General features: G+C 53.9%; 2 protein-coding genes across 9 annotated transcripts in view; one reads left to right on the top strand and one right to left on the bottom strand.

Moving 5' to 3' along the window:
- The first annotated feature begins 85 nt into the window (after positions 1 to 85).
- Positions 86 to 25,088, top strand: TMEM240 (transmembrane protein 240). 5 transcript variants are annotated; one of them, XM_087755493.1, is made up of 5 exons: positions 86 to 366; positions 1,696 to 1,977; positions 2,200 to 2,306; positions 14,236 to 14,444; positions 17,721 to 25,088. In XM_087755493.1, the coding sequence occupies exons 2-5, from the start codon at positions 1,921 to 1,923 to the stop codon at positions 17,867 to 17,869; spliced, it is 522 nt and encodes a 173-aa protein (XP_087611619.1). In that variant the 5' UTR covers positions 86 to 366; positions 1,696 to 1,920; the 3' UTR covers positions 17,870 to 25,088. The 5 variants fall into 5 exon arrangements, with proteins under 5 accessions (XP_087611619.1, XP_087611618.1, XP_087611622.1 ...); XM_087755492.1 differs by having other exon boundaries at positions 86 to 1,125; XM_087755494.1 differs by having other exon boundaries at positions 87 to 1,125; positions 2,165 to 2,306.
- LOC104008952 (ATPase family AAA domain containing 3A) overlaps positions 23,686 to 26,953 on the bottom strand; it is a 38,236-nt gene continuing 34,968 nt past the window's right edge. For 2 of the 4 annotated variants that reach the window (XM_087755487.1, XM_087755490.1), the window contains 2 exons: positions 26,312 to 26,578; positions 24,419 to 24,540 (listed from right to left, as the gene is read on the bottom strand). The gene's annotated coding sequence lies outside the window, so the exon portion shown is untranslated. Of the gene's footprint in view, positions 23,824 to 24,418; positions 24,541 to 26,311; positions 26,579 to 26,953 lie in introns of those variants that run through there. The other 2 variants (XM_087755489.1, XM_087755488.1) reach the window with 2 other exon arrangements.

Genomic DNA, 26,953 nt, shown 5'->3' with positions numbered 1-26,953 from the left:
AGACTCCGCTTGGATGGCCCTGAGAAGCCTAAACAATCCTTGGGTCCCAGCAAGGTGAAACCGACCTTGAGGGAGGCCGAGGGCTGGGAGGTGAAGCACAGCGCGACACAACGCAGCCACCATCGAGCTATGTGCTGCCACGCGTTTCCCGCGTCGTGGCTGTAATCTCTTCTGTTCACCCAGATCGCACAGTTTACGTTAAAAAGAACGACAAACAAGCAAGCAAGTAAAAAGTTATTGGCTGGTCACTTATTTTCCTTTATTTTTCTTAGAACATGGCCCGAGTTGGACTGACCAAATAGCACGGTGAAAGAAAGCCGTGGGAGAACCTGGAGCACGACCTTTTGCTTGGACCTTAGATCTCAGGTTTGATAGATGGAACGAAGTTGTACGGGGTAATTTTATTTCTGTCCGAAAAGGGAGCGGGTCTCCTGCGCCTGCATCACCCAGCTTTTCTTAGGGGGCCAGGCCCAGGGGAGATGCTCGGCAGAGGTGGGAACTGCTCCCAGCGTGGCCGGCACGCTCGAAGGAGGGCTGGGCACCCACAGCCGCCCTCGGGTGCCCCTTCGGGCATCTTCCCCGCGACGGGGCCGAGCGGGCGCTGGGCGCAGGAGGACCCGGGCCCAGCCGGGGCAGGGGCTGGGGGACCCCCCCGGCGCGGCCGTCGCTCTCCCAGCGGGAAGCAGCGGGCGGAGGGAGGCGCCGTGGGAAGCGCGGGGGCGCGGCGGAGTTCGGGGCTCCCGTCCCACCCCGCCGCGGGCGCTGCCCCGGACCCCCCTGCTCCGGCCGGCAGCGGGGGCGGCCGCGGCCCCCGGCACCCCCGGGCCTCGCCCAGCGCCAGGGCGGGGGGGGGGGACGGACGGACGGACCCCGGCCGTGCCCGAGGGCGGGATGGGGCCGGGCCCGTGGCCCCTGCGGGATGCGAGGAGGACGGGGCCGAGGAAGGGCGGGGTGAGGATGGCGTGTGGGACTCCGAATGCGGCCAAGCGCCGCTGCCGGGGCCCCGCTCGGGAGAAGCGTGCGGCTGCGAGGCGGGGGGAAGCCCCGCAAGGGCAGGTCCGCAGAGCTGTCGCTGCTGCTGTCGCTCGCAATGAGCCGCTCCCGGAGCAGCGCCTCCCCACGTAGGTAAATGCCCGGGGTGGGGAGGGGGCGGCCGGCTCTGCCTGGGCGCATCTCCCCGCTGCATCCCGCATCCCTCCCCCGTCCAGAGCCGGCGGCGCACGGCGCGGAGCCACCCGGGCCCGGGAGGGGCTGGGCCGGGGGCTTCCAGCACGGAGCCGAGCAGCGGGGACAGGCAGCCCCGAGCCGGGAGGGTTGGTGGGGGCTTTTTGGGGGAGGGGGGAGGTGGTGGTTTGGGGTTTTTTTGTTTTTTTTTTTGCACCGATCGAGAGGGGGGTGATTTTGGGGAGGGTCAGGGAAGAGGATGCAATGAGGCTCCCCCGGACTGGGTGATTTTTGCAGCCTGCCGCCTCCTCCCCCAGCCTCCCCCCCGGTTTTGGCTGGCTCGCTTTCCAGTTGCTGCATGAAGGGCTGTGCTTGTGGCGGTGTGTGCCCGCTCCCGGAGACGTGGCGCACCTCCCTCGGCTGAGGCCGGGGAGAGGCCGGGGGAGAGAAGGGGGAGATTTTTGTTGTTGTTGTTTTTTGGGGTTTTTTTTTTGTTGGTTTTTTTTTTTTTACCTGTCACATTTGTCCTAGAAAAATAAAAAAATAAAACGGGCAGGGCGAGGGAGCCCGAGGCATCCCCGGCACGGGGGAGTGCGTGTGTGTGTGCGGGGGGCTCCCCGCCGCCCCCCGCCGCACCGCAGCGTGCGGGCACCGAGCGCGATGCGCCCCGGGCTGAGCTCTGCGGAATAGCGCGGCCGCCGCTCGCTGTCCGCGGGCCGGGGGCGGACGGACCCGACCGCTGGCAATTCCCTATTGATGTCCATGAATGCAAACACCATGATTTTCATGATCCTGGGCGCCTCTATCGTTATGGTAAGAGATTTTGCTTATTTCCCTCCCCTCCATCCCCCCCCGCGCTGTCCCTTAGCCTGTGCACCTCTGTGTGTGTGCGTGCGTGTGCATGCGTGTGCGCCCCGTTAAACACCAAAGATTATTTTCTTTATGACTGCTTCAGTCTTTGGCAACCAAACTAGAGTCAATGTTTTATTCCATCATCCAGAGTTGACCAGATGCCTTGGTTATGGGCTCTTACAGGCAATAGCTTGCTTGATGGACATGAATGCGTTGTTGGACAGATTTCACAATTACATCTTACCGCATCTGAGAGGGGAAGACCGAGTTTGCCACTGCAACTGTGGAAGGTAAGTTACCTGCATAAGGTCCCTCTCACCTGTCCCCAAGCCCCTTCCCACCTCTCCTCACTGGAAAGGCAGAGCGAGGTGGTGGCCAGCGGCAGGGTGCTGCTGGCTGGACTACCATTTCTGCATTCTGGCCGTGTCTCACCTTCCTCAGCAGCTCCTGCATGAACACAGGGGTTTTTTTTGTTTTCTGGAAGAAGAGTTTTCTGTGGGCCTGGAAGTCCATTTTTCTTTGTGTGCATGCCTGTGTATATGCATCTGCAAGCCCCGAGAAAGTGAGTAACTTTGATTTAAACGCTTGTCATTTTGCCTTTGGTGTCACCGGGCTGTATTGTTTCTCCGTGTGGTTGTGGTCTGGGTGTTGCAGTTGGTGGTTGCGTGGCTTAGATGGAGCGGGGTTTGGCGAACCCGGAGGGTCTGTGTCCAGGAAGGAGCGCTGCTGTCTAGGACAGTGTCACTTTGAGGCTTTGTAATCTTTGATCAGCTTTTAATTCTCTGTGGCTTTTCTCCTGAGAGTTGCGATGATGCTGGACAGAGCACATTGAGGAGCTGGTCTGTGCTTTTGTGGAGCATTTAGTAAGCTGAGAGCATCAGGGTGGATCCTGTGCCAAGAGTAATGCCTTTGCTGTGTGCAAGTTTATGACTGGGCAAATACCCACCTCTCCCCGTGGCTGTTTGGCAATGCTTAATGCTCCTGAACAACGTAGCACTTCTCGCGTCGCGTGTAATCGCCGAGGGGCTCAGCTTGTCCCTGGGCTGTGGCTGCTCTCTGTGTTAGGGCCCGGGGACTGAGTGTTGGGGAGGTGAAGTTCTCTCTCCGCGGTGGGACTGCTGTCAGCGATCCCTGTCCTGCTCTCCTGGAGGCCTCGTTCCCCTCCCGTGGCTGGTTACTTGCTGTCTGCTGGAGAGTTTCTTGTCTGGGGGGGAGTAAAGCCACAGGAGGCTGTGCCAGCCACAGGCTACGCTGGGGGAGCCCACCTCTGCCACAGCCAACACTGAGACTGAGCTTTCCTCCTCTTTGAGCTGCCTCTAGAACCAGCCGCATCCTCTCTTCCAGGGGTCGCATCCCTCTGGTGTCCCTGGTGTGGAAGCCAAGCTGAAACTGGGATGTGCCTGGCTTAATGAAGGGAAACCGCTTTGCCCTTCCGCTCTGCTTCATTCACCGAAGGGGATCGTTCCCCTTCTCCCCACGGTCCCTCCTCAGACCCCGGGCGCAGAACGGCAACGGTACAGGCAGCACCGCGGGGGCCGAACGCCGCCAGGCCCTGAGTCACCCAGCGAGCAGACCCTAAATACCTGGCTCCTTGGGCACCTCTGTGTTAAGGTCAATTTGGGAAGACTGTGGACAAGAAACATCCACAGTGTCTTTGACTTTTTTTTGGCAGGGATTGGCTTTTTCTTGGGTAATTTTTTGGAGTCGTCTTGATGTTTTTCACTAGTTTAAGACTTTTCCTCGGCCTCTTCAACCAATTTTTCTTTTTACTTGTCACAGCTGTGTTCAGTGGTGGTGAAAATTGGCTGCTGGTAATAGACTTTCACATCATCTGGAGTGACTGAGGAGCGTCCGGTCTCTCTGGTGTTGTGGGCAGAGTGTCCCTTCTGCCCAACTCTGAGAAGGTGGCAGGGACGTTCCTCTCTCCTCTAGCTGTATGTCTGCAGAGGTGCTGTTGAGGCAGATAAATTAGCCATGGCACTCTCCCCAGACATAGTTAGGTCATTTCTTAGAAAGTGCACGAAACAGCTTCCAAATTGTCAAGCATGGATCTGAGAGGAGGCAAAAAGCCGAAGTTTACCAGTTGCCTTAGGTATGTAGAAGCAATGGCTCTTGCCAACAGAAATAGCATACCAGTCTCCGCTCCTGGGCATGGGCTCTTGTTGTGCCTGAGCATTGGTTTCAACGTGTTCATGCTCTGATGTAGGAGACGCTTGCACAAAGCAGCCCTATACTATGGGACTTCTTTGTGTGGCCTGGTGCTAGGGTTTGGTCTGTGATCCTCAGCTGCTCTCTGTCAGCTCTGACCTCCTGCCCCGATGCCAGTGTTCTGAGTTCTCTGATTTAAAAGGCAGGTGATGCTGAATGTCAGCTGTCCCAGTGCTCTGAGCGCAGGCCTTTAGTGCAGATAGCGTGAGCCGTAGGCAATTCTGCCTCGCACCAGGCAAGGATGCATCCTGGAGCGTGTTGTGAACAGCGGTACCAGGGACTGATAAAGCACTCTTAATTTGCCAATAACCAAAGGGAGTCCTTGGAGGAGGGAACTGGCTGCAGTTCAGTGTGTTGCAGGGAGGAATGGGCAAAATGATTAAATGTTGCAGAAATGGAAGGGAAGGAGGAATTGGAATAAATGAAGATTGATGTGCAATAGGCTGAGCTGCTGCGATTACTGTTTTTCCCTCCTGCCCTAGCCTAGGTTGTAGTGTCAGTCACACCAACTGATTCATTCAGAAACGTTTTCCCTCCACTCTCCTATCCTGGTTGTATCCTTCCTCAGGGAGCCAGAGTGCATCCCTTCCCCGGGAATGGTCTACCATGTCTAAGCACCCAGGCTGGACTGTGAGTACCTGGCCTTGGGCATCCAGCGTACAGCAGGGTGTGCTCTCCAGAAGGAATCGGAATCTGCACTGAGCTTGTGGAACTGTTCCCTTGCTGGTGGTCGCTGTGGACAGCGAGGCGGGCTCTGTGTGTGTCTCGGGTGCCAGCTGAAGCCAGGCGTGCCAGGGGATGTGGGGCTCCGGGCTCTGCTCCTGGGCCTCTGAGTCCCACCTCATCCCTGCAAGGCTCCAGGGAAAAAGCCCAGACTTCAGCCCTTGGCTGTCCCTGCCGCTCTTTGATGCTAGAGTGCCCTTCCCAGCCAGAAGACTGGGAACGTTGCAGGCAGCCCGGGGCGTTTGGCTCCTTGGCAGTGGGATGGGGGCCTGGCTGGGTTTCCAGCTCCCTCTTCTCACTCGTTTCTGTGCACGCTTTCTGCTCCCCAGGGAGGGGCGGCTGGGGCACGGTGAGTCCCCCTCCACTGTCGGTCTCTGGTGGGAGGCTGGCAGGCAGCAGCACGAGCCATTCCCAGGGATGCCCCAGCCTCTGCCCACGTTTTGGTGGCTTTGGGCTCATTAGAGTCGCCTGGGTGCATGGCCAGCAGGGCAGACTGTTCTGGCTGTCTCCTCAAAGAGCTCTTTGGGTTGCATGGAGGATGTGGCTGGGGTCTCTCCTCATGGGCAGCGATGTGTCTTTCCCTGGACTCTGCCTGTTCTCCTCTCCGTGGGGCACTGGGTCTAGCCAGAAGGCCCCAGGACAAGTGAAAGGGAGTGCTGGCTTATGGCACGTTGCCCACTTCTTCCTGGAACGCCCTCTGCCAGCCCTCGCCTCGCAGAGAGGGCCTCGGTTCCTGCAACTGGGGACTGACTTGGGGTTTTGCCCGTGTTCCTGAGCACTCGGTGTGTTAGCAGTGACTGGGGAGAGTCACTGGGGTCAAGACATTTGAGGAAGAAAACCAGCCCTATCTTCGGGCACTGCTGAACGCTGGACACTTGGCACTGCTGGGGCTGATCTCCACCCTCGCTATGCACAGCCCTGTGGGGTCACTGGGGCTATGTGAAGCTGAAGCTGCTTGTCACTTTATGCCAGAAGCAAGGTAGCAATTTGTTGGGGCAGGAGCGACCTTGCTATGCTGGGTCCTGGCAGGTGCTTTTCAGGTCTGTGGTGTCAGAAGGGAGTCGTGGCCTCTTGCTGGATGCAGGAGAACTGAGGCTGCTTGTGAAGGTTGCACTGGGCGAGGTTTTCAGTGACTGCCTGTGGCTGCAGGCCTGGACGCCACGGCTGGCTGGCTGCGTGGTGCGGGGAGGTGATGCTGGCTGGGGCTGCACAGGCAAGCTGCCCTTCTCTCCCGCCCAGTGCAAAGAAACAAGTGGTCAAGGCTGATGTATATTTGCAGTCTGTTAATTGGCAACATCCACCGAGCCACTCTTTTCAGTCTGAGTGAGCCTGGGCTGGACGGTGCCTGTGCCATCGGAGCGGTCCTGAGAGCTGAGAGGGGTAGTCCTCTGGGCTGCGAGTGGGAGCAGATGTACTCCTCTGTGCAGGGGGGTTGTCGCTGTTAGGCTGGACTGGTGCTTTCCCACTCGGCTGCCCTACTGGCAGCACTGGAGCCAAGGAGGGCAAAGCTGCCGGAACCCCTGAGGCCAATCAAAGTGCATCTACAGTTGTTCAGTGGGAAAACGGTCCTGCCAGTTGCTTGGGAAGGGAAGCTGGTGTAGCGACGGTGCATGGAGGAAGAACATCAGCAGAGAGACAGGGCTGGCCCTGGCGCCTGGTGCTGATACTGAGCCTGTAGACATGCCCGGTATGACGGGGACTGTTCCTCTCTTAACATCTGCCTTTTTGCTGGAGGAAGAAGGGGCGACAGCCACATTTACACTCCTGCTGGCTCCTGTTGATGCCACGCAGGAATGTGCCTGCTGGAGCAGATCCCTGGGGGAGCTTGGCACTCTCTGTCCTCAGCATGTGGAGATATTCAGGCTGTCCAAATCACTATGTTGGGGCCTGCTCGCATGCAGGCAGCCCAGCCCCTCTGGTCCTACCTCCTTGGGATGCACCTAGTCCCCGGAGAGAGCGCAGCTATGGAGGACTGCAGAAGCGTAGCACCGCCCCAGTCCAAATGTCTCTGTCCCAGCCAGTAAAGGGTCCTCTCTGGAAGCAGGGAGCTGGCAGCAGATCAGGAGCTGGGTGATGTCATGCAAAGGAAAAACACCAAAGGCCGTCCGTGGAGGCAGGGTGAGTTGGAGAGAACAGATGACACCTGCATGGAGCAAAGACCCACCAAAACAGCCTGGGGGGCTTGGAGGTTCCCTGTCTGGGAAAGGACAGAGACTTCAGGAGCTCTGGCATGTATTCTCCTTGCCATTGACCTTCTGAGTGACCTTGGGTGTCTTTCCCTCCCAGGCAAAGTCTCTCGCCGTGAGCAGGATTAGAAAGGACTGAGAGGAGTGTCAGCCTTACCTGACTGCCAGTGCCCTGCAGCAGAGCCGGGGGCCTGGCCAGCCCTCAGGTCAGCTCTTCCCGTCTGAGGGATGCTTCAGCCCTGCTCTCACCAGGCTCTGATCCAGGAGGGAAAGTCTCAGGGCAAGGCTATGGCTGGACCTCTCCTGAGCGACTGGTGTGCATGGAGACCCTGCAGTGCAATGGGCTGCTTCCCAGGAGCGTGGCTGGGCGCAGGGTGGAAATGTGTGAGGTGGCTGCTGGCTGGGGCTCTGCCCTGGTGCTGGGGTCACTGGCAGCACCAGTGACCGGGGAGGACGGCCAGTGATGCTGGAGCTGTCTTGTGGCAGCATGGGTTCGAATAATCCTGCTCACTGGGCTCTGTCTGTGAGGGGCCAAGTGCTGCCCTCTGCACTCAGAGGAGGGACAGGCCACTGCTTGTCCCAGGCTAGCAGCACTGCTCTCGGGAGGTACACAGACGTACATTTTTGCTCTGTTTCCTCCCAGCCACTCTAGAAAAATCATTAAACCTCTCTGTCCCCTGATCCTCTGTGGATGTGCTGGGAGGCTGGGAGCACTCTTTGCCTAGTGCTGGAGACCACCAGCCCTTTCTTGGGCTTCTGGTAGCTGCTACAGCGTGAAGCGTCCCAGGGAGACGTTTTGACCTGTGCAATGGTGCCATCCACACTGGTCTGCAGGCTGGCTTTGCTGGCAATGGCTCTGAGAGGCGCTGGGCTGTTTGGCATGTTTGGGGAGAAGCTGCAAGGTCAGACAGGGATGCAGAACAGGGAGGCTCTTTGCCTCCCTCTAGCTCTGCTTGCAGCCCCTGTGTAGGGCATGCCTTGGTGGCTGTGCCTGGGGGCCGGCCAGCAAGGCGGGATAAGCTGTGTTCCCCCAAACCCTGCTGCAGCTGGGGCTGGGGAACGGGTTAGTGCAGCCAAGTTGTGAGAGCTGCGACGTGAGGCTGGGATATGTGACATGTCTGCTACCGGCTAGACTGACACCTGCCCAGGAGGGAGCCAAGCTGAGCCGGAGCATCAGCGTGCTGACATCCCCAGCGGAGGGGGGAGTGGAACGTGTGGAGGCAGTGACGGGCTCTTTGCATTTAAAACGGCGGATCAGTGGCGCTTTTTTAAAGGTTCCCGTGCTGTGCTTTGGCTGCAGCAGCCAGCACACACGCAAGGTCACTGGAAGGGACAATAGCGCTTCGGGCAGCTCTGTAGTGAAACTTCCCAGCCGCGCTGGCCAAGGCTCTGCTCCAGCCCGCTGCACTGCTTGCCCTGGGAGGGAGGAGAGGAGGTCTTCCCCCTTTGTCACCAAGACTGGGAAGGGGGACAGGGATGCTACAGCTCAAGCACATGTGCACAGACACAAACACTGTGCTGCCTTTGTCCGGCAGCTTCGGTTTCTCACCTGCGCAGGTGCTGTCTAGCTGGGGGCGGATCAGCAAATCCAGTCTCTCGCTTGCTTCAGGAGAGCAGCTGCTGGCAATCACCAGACCCTCCTGCTTCCCAGGGTGTTTCTGGCCTGAACTGTGGTTACATTTCTTTTCCTACAATTACATCTGCTTCCTGTGGAAGCTCCACCACATCAAGGGTGGGCATGGCTGTTAGGTACAGCTGAAAGCGCATGGCACATGAAGGGAGGTGGTGCTGGATCTATTGTGATGACTGACGCCAGCTTGAACTGCCCAGGAATTGGCCCTCAGGTTATTTGGTACATCTTTTTCTTGTAAAGAAACATGGTTAGGACATGGGTTTACCCTTTGAGGACCACATGTACTTTGTGAGAGCTCTCTCACAGCTGAGGGTGCTGTGAACTCCGGAGTCCTCACACCCCCGTCAGTCGTCTGATGCTGGCTAAGGTGATGCAAGGCTGAAGGAGATTTTCGTCTCTTCTCAAAGGTCTTTGGTTGGTGCAACAGGCACTGGCTGGAGGGTTGTGTCAGCCCCTGGATGGCCATGTTTCTGAAAACAAGGTTTGGCCAAAAGCATTTGCTCGGAGGAGCTGCCCTGCCAGAACCTGGTCCCCAGCACTGTCTGCCCTCCCTGGAAGTGCGCTGGCGTGGAGCTGGTGGTGGCTTGCGGCACCCACATTATGCTCACTTAGAGGTGATACGTTCCCTCACTGGATCCAGCCCCCAGAGCCATCCAGGCCACGTTCCAGTTTCCAATTCCCTTGATATGCGGTGGGGACCCTGGACCTTTGCACACTATTAATAACGTGCTGTGCTGATGTGGCAGTGTCTCTGAATCAGTCCTGTAACATCCCCAAGGACTTGAGCTGCAACAGAAAACTTCTGGGGGTCTGTCCCTGTTCTCCTCCCCATCTCAGTGGCACCACTCGATCCTGTTAAGCCAAAACAATAAGCATAAAAATCCCTGCAGCCCAGATCTCCCAACTGTTGCACTAGCAGGAAAAAATTCATCTTCCCTGAGCCTTGCTAAACCCTTTCCAGAAAACTCTGCAGAGTGGACACCGAGCACTGGCATCTCCACTGCACAGAACTACTCTGGCAACTCAGGGTTCCCAAAAGCTGCCTGGAAGGTAGCAGTGCAGGGCTGCGAGTGCTTTCCTGGGGTGCTTTAGTGACGGGAGGCTTTTCTTTTAAGGAAATTTGCACCTGGGATCCAACTTTGATTTCTGATACTTGGAAAATTAAGTTGCCAGATCCAGAGAGGTCAAAGTTTTTGCTCGCTGTTGAATTTTGCCTCCCATGAATCGCCTTTGGACTTCTTGGTGGCTCACTGTAGAACAGGACTGACTCCTTTCTCCCCTGGGCTCGACTGTCCCACAGCACTTCACAGGCAAAGGGCTGGCATAGGACTGAGGACTGAATCCCTGCTTGTGGAATGCTGGAAGCCGATGGCCACCTTGTGTGCCCAGCCCCAGCCTACACGTGAACAGTGAGAAAGGGTCAAGCAGCCATCCTTTCCTGGAGCTTCATCCCTCCACTGTCTGTCTATGCGCCTCATGGCCCATGGGTATGCAGAGATGTTGGTGCAGTCACATTAGAGAGGCTGTGCTGAAAATAGTTGTTGCCAACTTCGGTTGCACCCCAGAGCTGGTTATGTTGTCTGTCTGTCTGCCCCACTCCATCCGCAGCCTCTAGGTCTAAATGACCTGCAGACCTAGACTCGTCGTGCTGTGGAGCCTGGAGAAGAGCAGGCTCGGGGGGAGCTTACCAATGTATATAAATACATGAAGGGAGGGTGTAAAGGGGGCAGAGCCAGGCTCTCTGCACTGGTGCCCGGTGACAGGAGCAGAGGCAATGGGCACAAACTGAAACACAGGAGGTTCTGCTTGAACATCAGGGAACAGTTTTTCACTGGGAGGGTGACTGAGCGCTGGGACAGGTTGCCGAGAGAGGTCGTGGTCTCCCTCCTTGGCGATCCTTCAATGCCGTCTGACCACAGTCCTGGGCAACCAGCTCTGGGTGGCCCTGCTTGAGCGGGGGGGACCAGACGACCTCCAGAGGCCCCTTCCGACCTCAGCCATTCTGTGATTCTGTGATCTTATGGAAGCTACAAGGCAGAAACAGGGACTTCACTTCTGAGTCTGGACTCTGAAATCGCTGGGCTTTGGGGACAGTCCCCTGCACATGGAAAGAGAGCTGCAAACCCAAAGGAGTGTCAGGCCCTTACTGCTGCCCCCAAGGTGCCGTTCAGCCCAGTGATGACCAAAGGCAGCTAGGAGAGCTGGAAGAGATCCCACTGCAGTGTGCAGAGTCAGCCTGCACTGAGGAGAGGGACAAGGCAGGGAAGAGGTGACTGTGTCCCTTCCCTCCATGCCCTGCAAGCAAAGAACAAGAGCTGTGAAGAAAGCAGACTGTGTGGTAGGAAAAACCTCTTGTGAAGCATGTGAGGAGAGTGCCGCGTCCTGTGTTACTGCAGTGCTGGCCATGCTGCATGTCTGTGTGTGTGTGTGTGTGCACATATGCAAGTGCTCCAGGCGCATCCCTGCTCCTGAGTACTGGGGGAAGTTTGGCAGTGGGAGCAGGGCTCTCTTCTGGTACAGGGCTGAGACCCTTCATGAAAACCAGCTGATGTGCGGAGAGAGGTCTGCACTCCCTTCCTAGGCAAGGGTCTGTCCTTGATGTGTCTGGGAAGTATTGCCTCTCTAAACCCCCGAGATGGCTGTGTGTTGGTGATGCTCTGCATGGGGAGGCTTTAGATAGCCCTGTGGGTTGTGACACAGCGATGCAGAGGAGATACATCCCAGCTCCTGCTGAAGCATTCAAGGTCTTGATCATTTCAAGGAGTTTAGGTTTCTGGAGGTGTTTGTGGAATCCTTCTGTACTGTAAGAAGCAAAAGGGAGTAAGGTAAGGACCTGCCAGGTACCCCGGCAGTGCCTGGGGAAGCAGGGCGCATGGGAGGGATGTGTGAGGCTTGCCTTTCCCCCTTCTGCAAAGCTGCTTGGCTGCGTTCATGAAGTTAATGGCAGCCCTCCCATTCATGACTAAGAGCTCCCTTTTTGGGAGCCCTCCCTCACATACCCTCTGCCCCCTAGATTCTCCCTAGCCAAATGAGGGGAAAAACCTCTGGATACAAACCAACCAGCAAGAGGAGGCATGAGCAGAGCCTGCCCTTAGCCTCTGAGGTCACTTTGAGCTGCCATCGGCGCTGGTCTGGATGCATCTCCTTTCTGCTACTGCCCTGGTCTGGTCCCCAGTACTGGGGCCTTTGCTGAGCGCAAATGGGGAGCAGTACTAGACAGCAGGAGCACAGCTAGATGGGCTGCCCAGCCGCACAGCCTTTTCCACCCCCCCACATGCCGCGGCACCAGGTTGTACACCAGCCCCTACATGCCTTGATCTGCTGGGAGCTGGTGCCTCTGGTGCTGGTGGCCTCCATTAAGTCGTTGCTGAGATTAGGGCTGTTTTCAGTAGGTTCCTCTGAGTGGAGGTTTGTTTGTGTAAATATTTGGACGTTTCTCAGGCATGATTATTGAGCAACCTGCACCTCATGCATATTCAGAGGCCTCCAGCGATTGCCTCCTCTCCTGCATGTGGGAGCAAGGCTGGGTCCATGGATGTGGGAGGGATGTGAGTGTAGGTGATGCTGGTGGGGGTGGCGGTGGGCAGTGCTGGGGAGAGCCCATGCAACTGTGCCCTGAGCTGGGAGCACTGGTGATGCATCTGCGCTGCAGTGCCAGGACTGTCGTGGTGGTCTGATGCATGCAAGCTTAGCGGTGCTGGCAGGCACGTGGGGCTGCTGAGCGCACCTCGCCGTGGCTGGCTGGCCGTCCTGGGCTCCCTGGCAGTAGTGACAGCACCTGCCCAAGCAGTGCCTGCCTCTAAATCAGGCAGCAGGAGGAGGCAGGATGGCTAAGCACAGAGCCTGGGCAGCCTCATGGCCCCTGGCTACTCTCACGGAAGGTTAAGAGCCATTTAAAGCAGATGCAGAGGCTCCAGAGCAGCTTGCTTCCAGTTTTGCTTTGCATCCTGCATCCCCCGTCATCTGGGATCCTCCTGTCCCACATGCTCAGCTCATCTATCACAGCTGGTTCCCTCCCATTCAGCCCCCACAGATCTGCCTTATTTTTTCTACTCTACAACTCCCTCACTCCATCCCTGCCATTTTCCTGCTTTTCCCAAGTTAACCAGGGTCTTTCAAGCAGTTAAGCACCATCCCAAGGTTGGTCTCCGTCATCTCATTGCACAAATGAACCAGTCGCCCTTCTGGCATAAGGCATGGGGCCAGCCCCTCCAGAACCCCTGAGAGAGACCTAAGTCTCCGAAAGCTCCAGAGCCCCTGCTTTCCCGCTCTGGAGACTGGCAGCCTGTGGCACCACAGCCCTCCCTGCTGCGTGCCGCTGTGCGTGTTGGCAGGCAGGGCATCTGCTGCGCTTCTGTGCTGTGCTCATTGGGGACAGCACTAAGCTGGTGGCTTTTTTTTGGAGACTGGCTACAATGCAAGGTCAGGCCAGGCCTCTGGCTGTGTCCCGAGCAAGTGACGAGTGGTGGGATGGGATGGGAGGCAGGCTGCAGGGTGCTGGCAGATCCCGCACCCGGCAGGGTGAGGCTGGGAGACCTTCCCAAGCCAGAGAGCTGCAGGGGGGAGTTGTGAGATTCAGCAGCAGCTGCAGGTTACCCCAGGCGGCATTCGGGGCACCAGGGGGAGGCTTGCTGGCTGCTCCGGTGCCGAGAGAGATTTCTTGCTATCCGCCACAGGCAGTAATTGCTGCCTGTTCCTTGAGGAGGGTGTCAAAGACCCCGCATCCCAAACCACTCCAGTCATGCAGTAAGAGAACCTGAGATGGTCTGAGAGCTTGCATGAGTTTTCCAGGAGCGATACACTGCAGGGTCTCTGCCATCTGCTGTCTGAGGATGAATTCAAGGCATGCTTTCAAGTCCTTCCTCCATGGCTGTAAACATGCTCTGCTCTAATACGCGAAAGATACGATTCTCATTTTACTCGGAAAGACGGGACATTAAGCAAAAGAGCACACCTCTGGAGAAGTGCCATGAAGCTGCTAGCACTGGCAGTACTGCATAGCAGAGGACTTTCTGACTCCCGTGAGGCAGTGTGCTGTGATTGCGCTGGCAGGGCTGCACAGCTGCGCTCCCAGACTGCGCGCACTCACGGGAGCGCAGCGTTATTGGCCTCTGCCTCGAACACGACCGCAGCAGTGCCCTTTGCATCTCTGGGGGGGTGACCGCTCCAACCTCCTGCTGTCCTTAATATTATCTTCCATTTTACAGACGACGAACTTAGGCACAGAGAGCCTGTGTCAGGAATGCGACATGAGTTCCAGGCATGGGTTTTGTACCTCGCTCTCTGCCAATTCCTCTGCTGACATAAGCACAAAAAGCCAAGACGGCACTTCTGCTCCCAGGGATGTCGGTAGAAACTCGAAGGAATGGTGTTAAACCAGCCCCTGGCCACAAGAGCAGGCGCTGGATGGAAAAACGTACTCTGCTCTTCTCCACTGATGCTTTTCCCTGTTTCTGTTCCCTGCAACAGGCATCATGTCCATTATGTTATTCCATACGATGGGGATCAGTCAGTGGTGGACTCCTCGGAGAATTACTTTGTGACTGACAATGTAACCAAGCAAGAGATTGATCTGATGCTGGGACTTTTGCTGGGCTTTTGTATAAGCTGGTTTCTGGTGTGGATGGATGGGGTTCTCCATTATGCAGTGCGAGCCTGGAGAACTAGCCGACGGTATGGTAAGTGCAGCCGCATGGGCTCCCTTCTCCTTCCTCAGTCCCTCGCCCTGTCCTCTGAGGCTGGCGGAGAGGGAGGAGGCCGACAGTCTTGCAGCGCTTGTTCCCTGTGGATTTGGCACAGGCCTGACCGGCCACATACCAGCCCTCTTTATACAAGCGGGAATGTTGAGGTGGAAATAGCCAGCCCGGGATCCTAGCCTTGAGGGCTCTGCTTTGGAAGGTGTAAAGTATGTGTTGGTGCAAAGGGGTGTTTGATGGAAAGCAACATGTTTACCCGTAGGCAGGCTGGCAGATGGTGGTTTTATGTCTGCACATGTGGGCAGAATATATTCAGGCCAGACAAAACTTCCCTGAAATCTGGATTTTTCTGTGCATATAATTTGCAGCCAGGCACATGCTTATGGAGCGCAGCCTCTTGTTGTTTGTATAAACCTGTGACAGTGTGATGACAATGACAGACATTGCTGTCTTGTGTCAGGGACGCAGCAGCTGAGGTTTCCCCATCGTCATTGCTCGTCCAGATGTGTCAATTTTTTTTTCAGTAGCGACATCAGCTCCCCAGGGAAAAATGTTAGCCATACTAGTTAGTCTTTGGACCAGTTAGCTTAGCATCCTGAACGAACATCCTGGGAATGACCAACAGAGGCTCCTTCAGAGGCCCTCTCTGCCCCTTTTTGCTCTCTCAGCATGGACACCCCATGGACTTTAATTGTTGGAGAGGAAAAAAGACAGAAAAACTATTAAAATAAATAGTGAATAACTTGAAATTCCATAGCAGTGTACCTACAAATCTCAGTCTGTCTAACTGTGACGGATGGTGTCTGTTAAATTACAACTCAGAGGAGAAGGAGAGTGAGCAAGAGAAAGATTTATCTGTAAATCTGTAAGAAATTCTAATTAGGGAACTGGACTGTCTCTTTCTAAAAACTCAGATCAAAATGGTATTAATTTCTCATTAGTCTTCCCAAATCCCCAGCAGCCTGCTTGAGCAGTTTCTGAACCAGGACTCTCTTGAGGCTGTGTTGCTGTCATTTCCCAAGCAGAAGGCTAATTGTCAGAGTTTCCAGTGAGATCTAAGGTACCGAGCCAATCTCGAGGCCGTGGCACCTGTGTTTGATCAGACCACCTGTGGTGTGAGCTCGTCGGTGCTCGGGAAGTCAGCCGGGCTGGCAGGAGCTATCCTTGGGTGAGATGCTGTAGTGAGTACAGCAATATCGGTCTTTGGAGCTGTTGCCTTTCATTGTGGAGCGGTGAGCTATAGACATCGCCATCTAACCTACCTTCTTGTGAATGGATACTGCATAGATTTTTATTTTTAGTAATTAAGGGTAATGCTAGTAATTAATTTAGTATTTAAGCTGAACAATCTTTTTTTTCCTTTCATTTTTTTCCTTTCATTTTTTTCTCCCTGTGTATGCATATTCTAAGGCTTTAAGAAGGGGTTGGCCAATGGTGTAATATACTGTGCAGATACATCATTTCAGAAAATTAATGCAGTATTACTTTGCACCCAGCTTTTTCTTCCCTTAGCAACCCATCGGCAGTGCCCCTTTCCCAATGCAGAAGGCTGACACCCCTCCGGCCTGAGACACTGTCTCTTAGTGCTGTCTTAGTGGTGTTGCACCAGCCACACAGTCTGCTCTTAAACCAGGTTGGTTGTTGCACAGCTGGGTGCTTGCACTGTTCCCGGCTCTGTTAACAACCCGGTGTCCTCATAATCCAGCGTGTGGTAGGAGAGAGCCTGGAAGCCCCGTCGTCTGACCTGTAGGTGAGGTTTCCAGTGCATTCTGTGCAATGGGACGTGATGGCTCTTGCCAGTAAAGGTTTTTACATGCCTTGAACTTTGTTCTGTCCAAAGAGAAAACTGTGCTTATGTGCTACGCTGAGTACATTTCACTAAAGACAGGCTGAAAAACCACTGGGAAATGTGGAGCAAAATAATGAATGTTGAGCTTTTAGATATTTCCTATTCATTCAAATCAGCTATGCAAATCTAGCCATTGTAAAGGCACTAAGCAGAAAGGATACCTATTTCTTTGTTGCACGAGTACCTAAGCTAAAATTTCCTTCTACAGCAAAAATGGTGCCTGTGACTATGAGAGACAGGGGTAGGGGTAATCCAAAATACTGTACTGGTACAGAACGTAGAGCCCTCCCTGAAATACATGAGTACCACTTAGCAATGACTCAGTGTCACATTGTGGCCTGATCAGCTTAAATTTTGGTCTATCAGAATAACCTATAGCTCCTTCCTGATGGAAGAGATTTCTTAAAATAGAAAATATTCTATGGAAACTCAGACGTCAGATTGGGCTTCGTAGTAGCTGCAGTGCTGGTCAGAGCAGTCCCATACCGCCTCACGCTAGTCGCAATAGTTCGACTTTATACAATCGGTCGTTCTCTGGGACTTTCAAATTCTCCTTTGTGGGACGGGGGTATGTGTATTTCTGGGCAGAACGACCCAAAGCTCTCATGAGACTGAATGGCAGCTGAAACATTGCTACAGGGAAAGGTTCATGGGCTGAGAGCTGAAACACTGCATGAAAAAATGATGCTATCCAGCCTGCGGTGGCTGTGGGGCAGAAAGTGGCTCGTGCTGCTGTTGCGTGAAATTGGCCAATGGTTCAGAAGACAGACGAGCCTGGATTGAGCAGGGATGATACGTATGCAGCAGCAGTGTGCTGCTGTTTCCCTGGCAGCTTGGTCCCCAGAGCAGCTCCCTGCTAGCTACAGAGATTAGCAGAGCTCCGTATGGGGTTACTGCCTTTGCTGAACCTTGCCCATACTGTTAGCCCAACATTCGGAGTGTGAGTAGGGCGCAAGGAGGGCTGGAGGACAGGCGTCATCACAAGGAGTTGGTCCCTACCAAGAGCAGAAAGCTGGAGTTTGCCTCTTCCAACTCCCATCCTCACTGTCGTGATGGGCCAGTGCAGCCCATCTGTGCCCCTCTTGAAACGAGTTGTTCCTACCGTGGGCACCAGCAAGGTGTGTTCTGCTGTCTGCCCGGGTCACGTCTGGGGGGGGCAGCTGTGTTCAGGGCACAGGCTGTTGCGAGTCCGGGAGAGGAGCGGGCAGCGCTGTGGCTACAGCCAAGGCATGACCTCTGGCTGGGGAGCAAGCGTGGTCTGAAGGGAAGCCTCGGGGTGGCCTTGCCAAGGCCATAACTAGTGCCTGATTCCTGCGGGGCAGGCCAGGAACAGGGCTAGGCAAGGCAGGAGAACATGGGTCTCACCGTTCCTGTAATATCTCATCTTCCTTCTCCTTTCTGCCTTCCAGACAATTCCTGGTCTTGGATTCCAAAATTTTGTAACTTAAAGGAGTTCAGAAAACGTCATCACAGGCAGTACGAGGAGGCGACTGGGAACATGGTGCACATCAAACAGAAGCTGTACCATAATGGGCACCCTAGCCCACGGCACCTCTGAGGAATGCCTTCCCCTCCAGAGACTGCAGTGAGGTTTTAAAAAGGACTTTGCTCTTCTTCCAGGGGAACAGCTACTAGTTTGCTCCTCTATGGAAGCCAGCCGAGGACACAATTTTACTTATCCATCCCGTGTGTCCCTGTGGCACACCACGATGCACAACTAAGCCAGTCCTGGATGCTACGCAGCCAAGACATTGCACTGTGTTCCACATTTTATTGTCAGACTTGTGTATATATGTAAAAAGCAGACAAACAAAAACAAACAAAAAGAAGAGAGATTTGCATTATACTTTCAACCCCCTTTTCCTGGCATTGACGGCTGTCCTGCACATCCAGCTACCCTACGGGGAATGTCGGCCAAGGGTATGGAGGCGGGACAACATGAAGAAGATGCAGAGTTTCTCATCCAAGAGCTCAAGTCCCCCGTTTCTTTGGTCCTTTGGCTTGGTTTTGCTCTGCTCTGTTCCTTCCGTTGCTAAAATGGCTTGGCTGGTCACAGGTTTGGATGGGGACTGCTGCCAGCTGGTTGTGAAGGCACAGTGTCCCTTTTGCTTTGTTTCATGTTTTGGGGAGTTGCTGTGGGGGAAGGAAGTCCTGGGAATAATATCTAACTGATTCGTTGTTTGTATTGCTATACACTGAAACCTGCCTTAAGCAATCCGGGAAATCTTAGTACCAGGGGAACAGTGCTATAAGGTATCAGTCCATTTCACAGGGCTGGTGCTGCCTGGTTTACACCACTTTTATATTGGTGGTACCTTGCTGACATCAGTGCTGTTATTCTTCACTAATGCTAGAAAGGAGTTGCTCTTGATACACGGGGAGCAGTGTGTTGAGTTGACCGGTGTTAGATCTGACTTGCACCCTGATCAGACCCCTCTGCTGCATAACCACCACCCACCCCTTGCCTGGGAGGAAAGGAGCCGCTCTCCCCCTCTCCTTGGAGGGTGAGCCCGAGGCCCTGCTTAATACCGCCCTGGAAACGCTGACGATGCAGCAAGAGGGTCCTGTTAACAGCCTCGCTCTTCCTGCACCAGAACAGCCACCCATCTTCTCGTGTTGCTGCTCCGAGCTGAAATAGCGCTTCAGCAGCAGGCTGGGCTTGGCTTCAGGAACACAGAGAGATGTGGGCCTGAAGCCAAACTCATCTACAGAGTCCAATGTCCCAATAACGGGTTCAGTCAAAGCACGAGGATGCTCTAACGTGGTTTTGCCTTTGCTTCCCCTGGTCGCAGCTTAGGTGTGGGTTTCAAGGTAGCTATCAAGTGTCTGAAACCAACCTCCACATCCAGAGACCTCCTTCACTCCCAGTCAGAGTTGCCTGATGGATTTGATAATGCCTGTGTGCACCGAGACAGCGCAGTGGTATCCGATTCCTGTAGCAGTCATGTTCTGCTGGGGGAGAGAAGCAAATGCGCCCAGACTGCGTTGCCTTTGCAGATGCTGGGCAGCAGTCAGCAGTAGCCCTGCTGGCTGCAGTGGGGAGAGAGAGGTTTTTATTGAGAGGAATAAGGGAGGGAGACGCTAGCCCCAAGAATTCAAGGCAGTAGCCCTGAATCCCAATCATTTCTCCTTCATTCATCATTTTGTATTGAGTGGGCTTGTGCTTAAATGGGGAAAACATCCAGAACAAAAGGATGATGAATGTCATCAGAAACTGCTGTTTTCTTTTATGGATTCCTTGACTGTGTCAACGGCCTCCTGTTGTTTGATTGCAATGTCTGTGAAGGGAAAAGGACACCATGACTCCCTGCTTCAGCTTCTGTGTCTTGGTTTTTTTTTCATTGTTTCCTATGCCTGGGATCAGTTCAGTTATTTACAAGCCCCAAAGCTGGCCAAGAGCCAAACATACCTGTTTCTCAGCCATTCCTACCTTTGCTATTCCCTAGTGCCTCTTGTCTTGGAGCCCCAGTTTCTGTCTGGGCCTAAATAACTGCCCGGTCTATACCTATGTCTGTCTGCTTGGCTGTCTGTCATTCAGGACTTCCTATGGTTGCAATGCAGCCACCCGTTAGCATCTCAAGACTGACTTTTCCTTAAGCAGCTCCTTCCCAAGACACACGGCTTTGCAACCTCCCTCGCGGTAGGAGCTCTGTGCAGTTGGCCGTACGGGCTCATCCTCGAGTGGCGTACGACGCTCCCTTCAGTGGAGCGTTACTCACACGGTGCCGGATGAGAGCTGGCCACACCGCTGCTCTGCTTGCCCTTGTGTGGTGGCACACGCTTAACTGACAGTGAAGAACAGGTACTATGTTATAACACAGGTCCACGTCATGGCCATGTCTTCAGATGGAACAGCAGTTTGCAGGGGAGAAAATTCCATCGTGATAAGGACAAATACCGAGTCCCTGGAATTAGTTATGGGGAAAAAAGCACTTTAAATAATTTTTCTGCTTGGAGCCTCTCACAAGAGAGACTTCAGGCAGTGACCTAAGCTCAGACTGAATGGAAAGTCCGGTTCTGTCCTGCTCTAGCAACTGACCTTAGTTGAAATATCATTAAATTTGAAACTTGCAGCTGGCAGGAGTGAAGTGATGGCTCACACTGATTAAGTCTGATCCACACCAGAATTTCAGAATAGGAGGCTCTGGAAGAGGGGAAAAAAAAATCCTACATGGTACATATTCCCATTGTTTAAGAACAGACTTTTTTTTTTTAATCTGATGTGTCTGCAGCTACTACCTTGTGAGCCTCTCTTGTTTACACTTAGTCAAAAAACAAAACAAAAAATACTCTCAGTGCAATTAAATTTACTGGGAGTAATTCACTGGTCTTACATCCAAGGAAATCAGAAATACCCTCATAGAGCAAGGTTGGTCCCAGCACACACTAACCCAACGGGATTAATCCTGGGGAACTGACCAGGCCTCTGATTCTCATCCGTAATACATAAGGGGCGAAGTTCCTTCCCATGCAGTAAGGCCAGGTCCTGTTCCTGACCCAAGAGATTTGGTGCCTCTTCTGTGCAGGGACAGTTTCAAGCAGCCAGTTTAATAGGGACACAAGGTCAGACCCCTGGTGCGAGGTGCCTTCTTCCCCCGAGTCTAGGAAGCTGCTGTGGATTTGACCCTACGGAACAGAGATCCGAGTACGCCTGTTGCTGGGACGGGGTAACCTTGCACACCAAGGAAGGCTGCCGGGGTGAGAACCCCCTGCGCGAGAGCAGCCCGGGTCCCACATGCCATTTAACCCGTGGTGGTGTGCAAGAGATGACTCTCGTTCCCAGCAGCCAAGCGTCTGCCACGTCTCCTCTTTGGGGAAGGAGATGGCAAGCTCCCACAGAGCAGCAGAAGGTGAAAGAGGCAGCTGTGTTTTGAGTATCCAGAGCCCCAGCACCACATTGCCCCAGGCAGCCCCTGCTCTCCCTCTGCTTGCCATCAGCACTCTTCTCCCCATCCCGTCCCCTCAGCTGACTCTGCTCGAGGTGTGAGCCTTACCAACAATGTCTGACTTTGTGGTCTCTTGTTCCTCTGTCCAAGTGAGGTTGCTACTGTTGCTCGCAGCTCAGTTGTCTGTAAAGTCTGCCGTTGCACCGTCGTCTTCTCCTGTGCATGTGTTCGTTCTGCTTTTGTCTGGTCGTGGGGGTGTTTGCTCCTTGTTTAATTGTCTGAGATGTACTAGTGTTGACTTGTTTGTTGTTCTCTTGCCTCTGATCCAGTCTTCACACAAAAAATAACCAAACAAGAAAAACCACAGATCAAAACAACAACAACAAAACCCAAACTCAGCAACAACCCCAAACAAAACAAGGGTTCAGTTGGGAGAAAGTGACTTTGGCATCAGGGAGTTGACACAACAAGGTCAGGGCTAGGCAAGATGCTGGTCAGAGCCCGCCGAAGAAAAAGGATGGGGCTGCAAAGCTTCCAGCGGGCAGCTGTGTCGGTAATGGCAGCTCTGGAGGGACGAAGGAGTGGGAAGTGTGCACCATGGCTTAGCGCTCATCCGCCAGATGCTTTGAGGGAGGCTTCTGCAGAACTAGCTAGTGGGGGGGGAATTTTGTGCCGCCTCAGGAGGAGCTATTTTTAGAGCAGAGACAGAGCTTAAAACTCTATGTGCCAGTTCTCCAGAGCTGGGATCGGCACTGGAAACATTCTCCTGCATTTTTGGCATGAGGAGCCCAGGTTTGGCTGCCTGCGTGCCAAATGGGTGCGTGCTGGTGGTTGGGATCTGTTGCAAAGGAGAGGTGTGGAAAGACAAGGGGAGAAAAGCAGAGGCTTGTGAAATCCATTGCATCAACAAGTAGCTCCTTTTTAAAGTCAAGCAGCCACTTACCAGCACTGCTGAATAAACCCCTTGCCCCTCAGGGAGATCCCTGAAGGCAGCGTAAAGCTAAACCCATTCTATGCCAGCCTTCCTTCGGTTCTTACCACCTCCTTTCTTCTCAAGAGAGCCGCACGTTAAAGAGCAGGCCCGTCAAGCTGGTTGTCTCCTCCGCTTTGCTTCCTATCTGTCGTTCCGCCATATTCGGTGGCTCACAACGGGATGGGCATGGGGAAGGAAGGTGTGACAGGAGGCCAGATTCACCGTAGGTGTAAGAAGTGCTGCACCAGGGAGGGGTTAGCAGAGCTGCACGTCGCTTCAGGAGTGAGAGGAAAGGAAGAGCCACCAAAGCCACGGGGGATTTCAGGTGTAGCCCAGAGCGGACCCAGGTACTACGTATGCCTTCTTCAGCCTACTGCTCTGACACAACGAGAAGGACCCTTCCCCTCCGAGGAACAGTTTGGGAAAGTGTCTCCTGTGATACCAGCCATCCATCCACTGTGCCCTCTTACTGCTCAGCTATCCCTTGAGGCAGCCAGGGACACATCAGCTGGCCCATCCTGGCTGAAGTACCTGGCAGCACCTATCAATAAGCAGTAAAAGACGAGAAGAGAGCCCAGAATGCGTGGCCCGGGCATTCACAGCATGGCGGGGTGGTTTTAGTTACTCTCACTGCTACTCTCTACCTCATTTTCCAGTTACACTCAGCTGGGAGAAGAGAATCCCTGATAAAAAGGGATACTAAAAAGAGCCACTAAGATGAGTAAGGGACTGGAGCATCTCTCCTATGAGGGAAGGCTGAGAGAGCTGGGACTCCCCAGCCTCGAGAAGAGAAAGCTCAGGGGGATCAGTGTATGCAAATACCTGAAAGGAAGGCGCAAAGGAGGTGGAGCCAGGCGCTTTTCAGTGGTGCCCAGTGACAGGACCGGAGGCGATGGGCACAAACTGAAACACAGGAGGTTCTGCTCGAACATCAGGAAACACTTTTTTGCTGTGAGGGCAACCAAGCACTGGGACAGGCTGCCAGAGAAGTTGTGGAGTCTCCATCCTTGGAGACAGTCAAAAGCCAGCTGGACATGGTCCTGGGCAGCCTGCTCTAGGTGGCCATGCTTGAGCAAGGGGGGTTGGACCAGATGAACTCCAGAGGCCCCTTCCCACCTCAACCATTCTGTGAAAAAAAAAAATGCCATGCAAACGGTGTTAGGTGAGCTGAAACCCACTGGCTTTGCAAGAAACCAAGAGCTGATACTTCAAGACTGCAGCAGGCAGGGCAAACACAAACATCAATAGCCTTTGCTTACCTTGGATGAGGTCTAGGCGAGCGCAGACAGGAGAAAGCCCTGGGGGAGCCAGCGAGGGAAGTCCTGATCCAAGGTCATTCCCCAGCTTGGGAGAAAGCACATTGTAAAGGAAACATTTCATGTGTACCGGCTTCCCTGGAGAAGGGAGGGCAACGTTCACCCTTCGCCTTCCCTTGTACGAAGGCTCGAGGCTTGCAGGCGATAAATGACACAGGGAGCTTCGGTCTCATTTCAAATTTTACTTCAAGACAGCTTCACCGTGGCAGTTGTTTAACATGCAGCGTGGCATTGGTGAAGAGCGGGTGTAGGGGTGAACATGGAGGTAACGAAGCCCTCTTCTGCATTCAGGGGGCTTTGAAGGTAGAAATAGCCAACAGAAGCTCCCAGAGCACCTCTGGATGTAAAAGAATAGAAGTATTGCTATTACTAGAGCAGACAGTACAAATGGGAAGACATTCGGCTCAAACGCTTTGCGACCTGGATACGCTGGTGAAGCAGATGTAGGGTTCGGGGACAGGCGATGGGGTGCAGAGTAGGGGGCAGAGAGGGCATTATCTGTTAGGCAGGGACACAGGACTGCTGGTCCTGCCTTAGGATGGAGGGAAGATGAGATGGCCTCTTAGGCCAGCCTGGCTCACTGTGGTGCCCAGGAGAGCATGAAGAAGCAAGTGAACTTACTGAAGGAAAAAAATAAATAAGATGCCAGGCCTGCAGCCTCCATGCATGTGGGCTGTTGGGGCAGGAGAGAAGGAAGCAGGGGAGTAGGAAACTGTGGGCAGGCGTCAGGAGGAGCCCTACAGCGAGTCTGGGCTGCCGGTGTGCTGCACCCTGGCCGGGCTCTCGGGATACTGTTCCAGTTTTGTGTGTGGGTCAGTGCACAGCTGCGTGTTTATATCTGTGTGTCATCGTGTGTTCGCTGCATGAAGCCTATTCCTCTTCTTTAGTACCTCCCATTCGTTTGTGCTCATTTCTTTTCCAATGGCGTTGCTAGTTTTAGTCCCCTCTTCGAGCTGAGCCCTGGGATTTCCACGGCAGGGTGACACCAGGAGGACGGCTCAGTCCTGCGAGGCGCAAAGCACCCTCGCTCAGAACGGCCAAGGCGGTGGAAGCCCTTGTAGGACAGAGTGCACAGTTTAGAAAGATTTAGCAGTGAGAATACAAGAACAAAACTTGGAGTGCCGTTTTCCCTGATTGTTAATCCTTCTTTTCTTTTTTTTTCTGCACTCAAACCAATTTTGCATGCGTCCGACAGGAAGAGGTACAACACAGGTTGATACCAACAGAGAGAGAGAGATTACACTCTGCTCTGAGTCTAATCATAGAATAATCTCTACTGTGGTTGAAAAGCAATAATGGCTAATTTTTTTATTAAATACACTTGCACAGGCAAATGTCACCTACAGTTTGTGTTCTCCAGCGGCCGTGCTGGGAGCGGTGACGACGCTGTGCTGAAGCGAAGGGGAGCAGCTGAAGGCCGCAGAGAGCTTGGGGGTGGGGGAGGCAATAGAAAAAGCACACTGTGATTTTATTTGGGTCAATGAGTGAGTGTATTTCAGCCATTCCTTCCCTTTCAATAATATGTTTGTATAATAGATAACCAGTTCAGCTCCTGAAACTAAGCCCGTCCTTTGCTGTTTGTCAGTAAAATAGTTTTTTGCATGTTTTGCATCTGAGTGTTTTTTCCAACCCTTTGAACTGAATGACACTCCTGGGGTCGGAGGCTGGAGGCTCCCTAGGGTCACCAGTTTACGGGCAGGGGTTTAAGAGAGGAGGAGGGACAAACATGGCCTGAACGGTGTGAGAAAAAGCTCTGCCCAGCCTTCATCTAGGAAGAAGGGCTGTGCGGTTTCCCCCGGGTTATGTGAGATCATGGGACACTGTCCCAGATTTAACCCACTTGCCTCCCACTCACTGGGAACACAGGGAAGCTCTAAGGTCCAAAACTGATTTAAAAAGAAGATAAATATTTTACTGTTAAAACTAAATTCTGGGTGCAAGCTACCTCCAGAGAGGAGTGGGGGCCTCTCTTGCCTAGTGCCTGCAAGGGCAAGCAAGGAAGGCCGGGTGCAGGAACCCTGGGGCTTTGGCACAGGCAAGGAGATGTGTGCTCGTTTCCCATTCCGGCAGTGCCAAAATCTGTCACCGTGAACCAGTCCTTTAACATTCTTCATTCTGCTCTTTTCTCTCCTGGAGCAGGACCACACGCACACGCACACGCACACACACACACAGCAAGCCTGACACCGAGTGATACTTCAGTCCTTAAGCGCAAAGATGCTGATGTACAAGTTGTTCCACAAGTCTGGGCAAATCTGGGCACATCTCACTCAGGCTTGGTGGAGACACTACGTCAAAGCAGAACAGCAATAAAAAAAAAAAAAACAACACCCAAGCAAAGAAACGCCCGCAAGAAGAATAAAACCCACAGCGGCAGGAGAGAGAGAAAAAACCCACCAGCAGCAAGGCAGAGAGCTGTTGTCGTGGGACCGGTTGTAGCTGCGGGCACTGGCACCTCAGATTATGTCTGGGGGTAAAAGATGGCCAGCGACAGCGAGAGATGATCTGGCTGCTGCTGAGGTGAGAACAGTTACAGACAGGGCAAGAGCTGGAGGACCGCCTGGGGGCTTCTCTGAGCTACCCACGCGCTGCTCCCCTTATAAAACTAAATATATCTAAATATATAAACTCCCATCTTATAAAACTAAATGTCATGTGGCCTGGTAATGCTGCTAGAGCTTCATTCCAAGAGATGCCATGTATCAGAAGGTATCACCAAGATTTGGTGAGGCTGTGCTACCTCAAGGAATCGGGGAAAAGAGAAGGAAAACCAGCCAGCAAGGATACACTGTCCCAGGTCATTCCAAGCAAGATCTGACCCATACCTGTCCTTCGCCAGGCACCCAAACTCTGCTGTCGGTGCTTGGTAGGAGGAGATGATGAGTGCAGCAGCCTGGTAGCACCTGGTGAGTGTCCAGTTGACTGAAGTTCTTTGGTTCCTCTTCTACTGCAGCTCAGACAGGCAAACTTTGCCTTATCCCAGTGCCTGAGTGGTTGATGTCTGTGGGAGAGATGCTGGCTGAATCACAAGGTCCAGCAGAGCACCAGGAGTCTGCGAAAGCACTGACTCAGGGATGCACATCATGAACGGCCTGGAGGTTGCAAGAGAAGCAGGGTGGAGAGGTAACCACTGCAGAAAGGCTTTTCTATTGTCATTTTTGGCCCGTGAAATTCTCGTGGGATAGCTGACCTACAATTAGCCCTCAAACTGGATCCTAACTCCTTGCTCTCCAAGTGATGCAGTTACACAGTGGTGGTGCCTCTCGATACCCCAGGACCGCATCTGCGTTATCTGCCGAGAGCTGGCACACGGCCGCCGGCCTGCCCACACCCCCCCGTTTGCTGCTCCACCACCTCCTTTGCTTGCGCAGGGGCGACTAGTAATCCCTGCTCCTGTGGCAGCCACGCTGCCTTCCAGCTCTTCACCTGCAGATGGGTTTGCTATGTACAATCTCCTGTGTTTGCTT

Source organism: Nipponia nippon, unplaced genomic scaffold (genome assembly GCF_047370975.1).
Source record: "Nipponia nippon isolate SJK-2023a ecotype South Korea unplaced genomic scaffold, ASM4737097v1 scaffold_19, whole genome shotgun sequence".
NCBI lineage: Eukaryota > Metazoa > Chordata > Aves > Pelecaniformes > Threskiornithidae > Nipponia > Nipponia nippon.
This window is presented reverse-complemented; position numbering and strand designations above follow the sequence as displayed.

What these genes read in the sequence shown, in the direction of transcription:
- TMEM240 (XM_087755491.1), top strand. Translation starts at nt 2,107, where the DNA reads ATGACTGCTTCAGTCTTTGGCAACCAAACTAGAGTCAATGTTTTATTC. An exon ending in TGCCACTGCAACTGTGGAAG is followed by an intron (nt 2,307 to 14,235) that starts GTAAGTTACCTG and finishes TCCCTGCAACAG; the next exon opens with GCATCATGTCCATTATGTTA. An exon ending in GAGAACTAGCCGACGGTATG is followed by an intron (nt 14,445 to 17,720) that starts GTAAGTGCAGCC and finishes TCTGCCTTCCAG; the next exon opens with ACAATTCCTGGTCTTGGATT.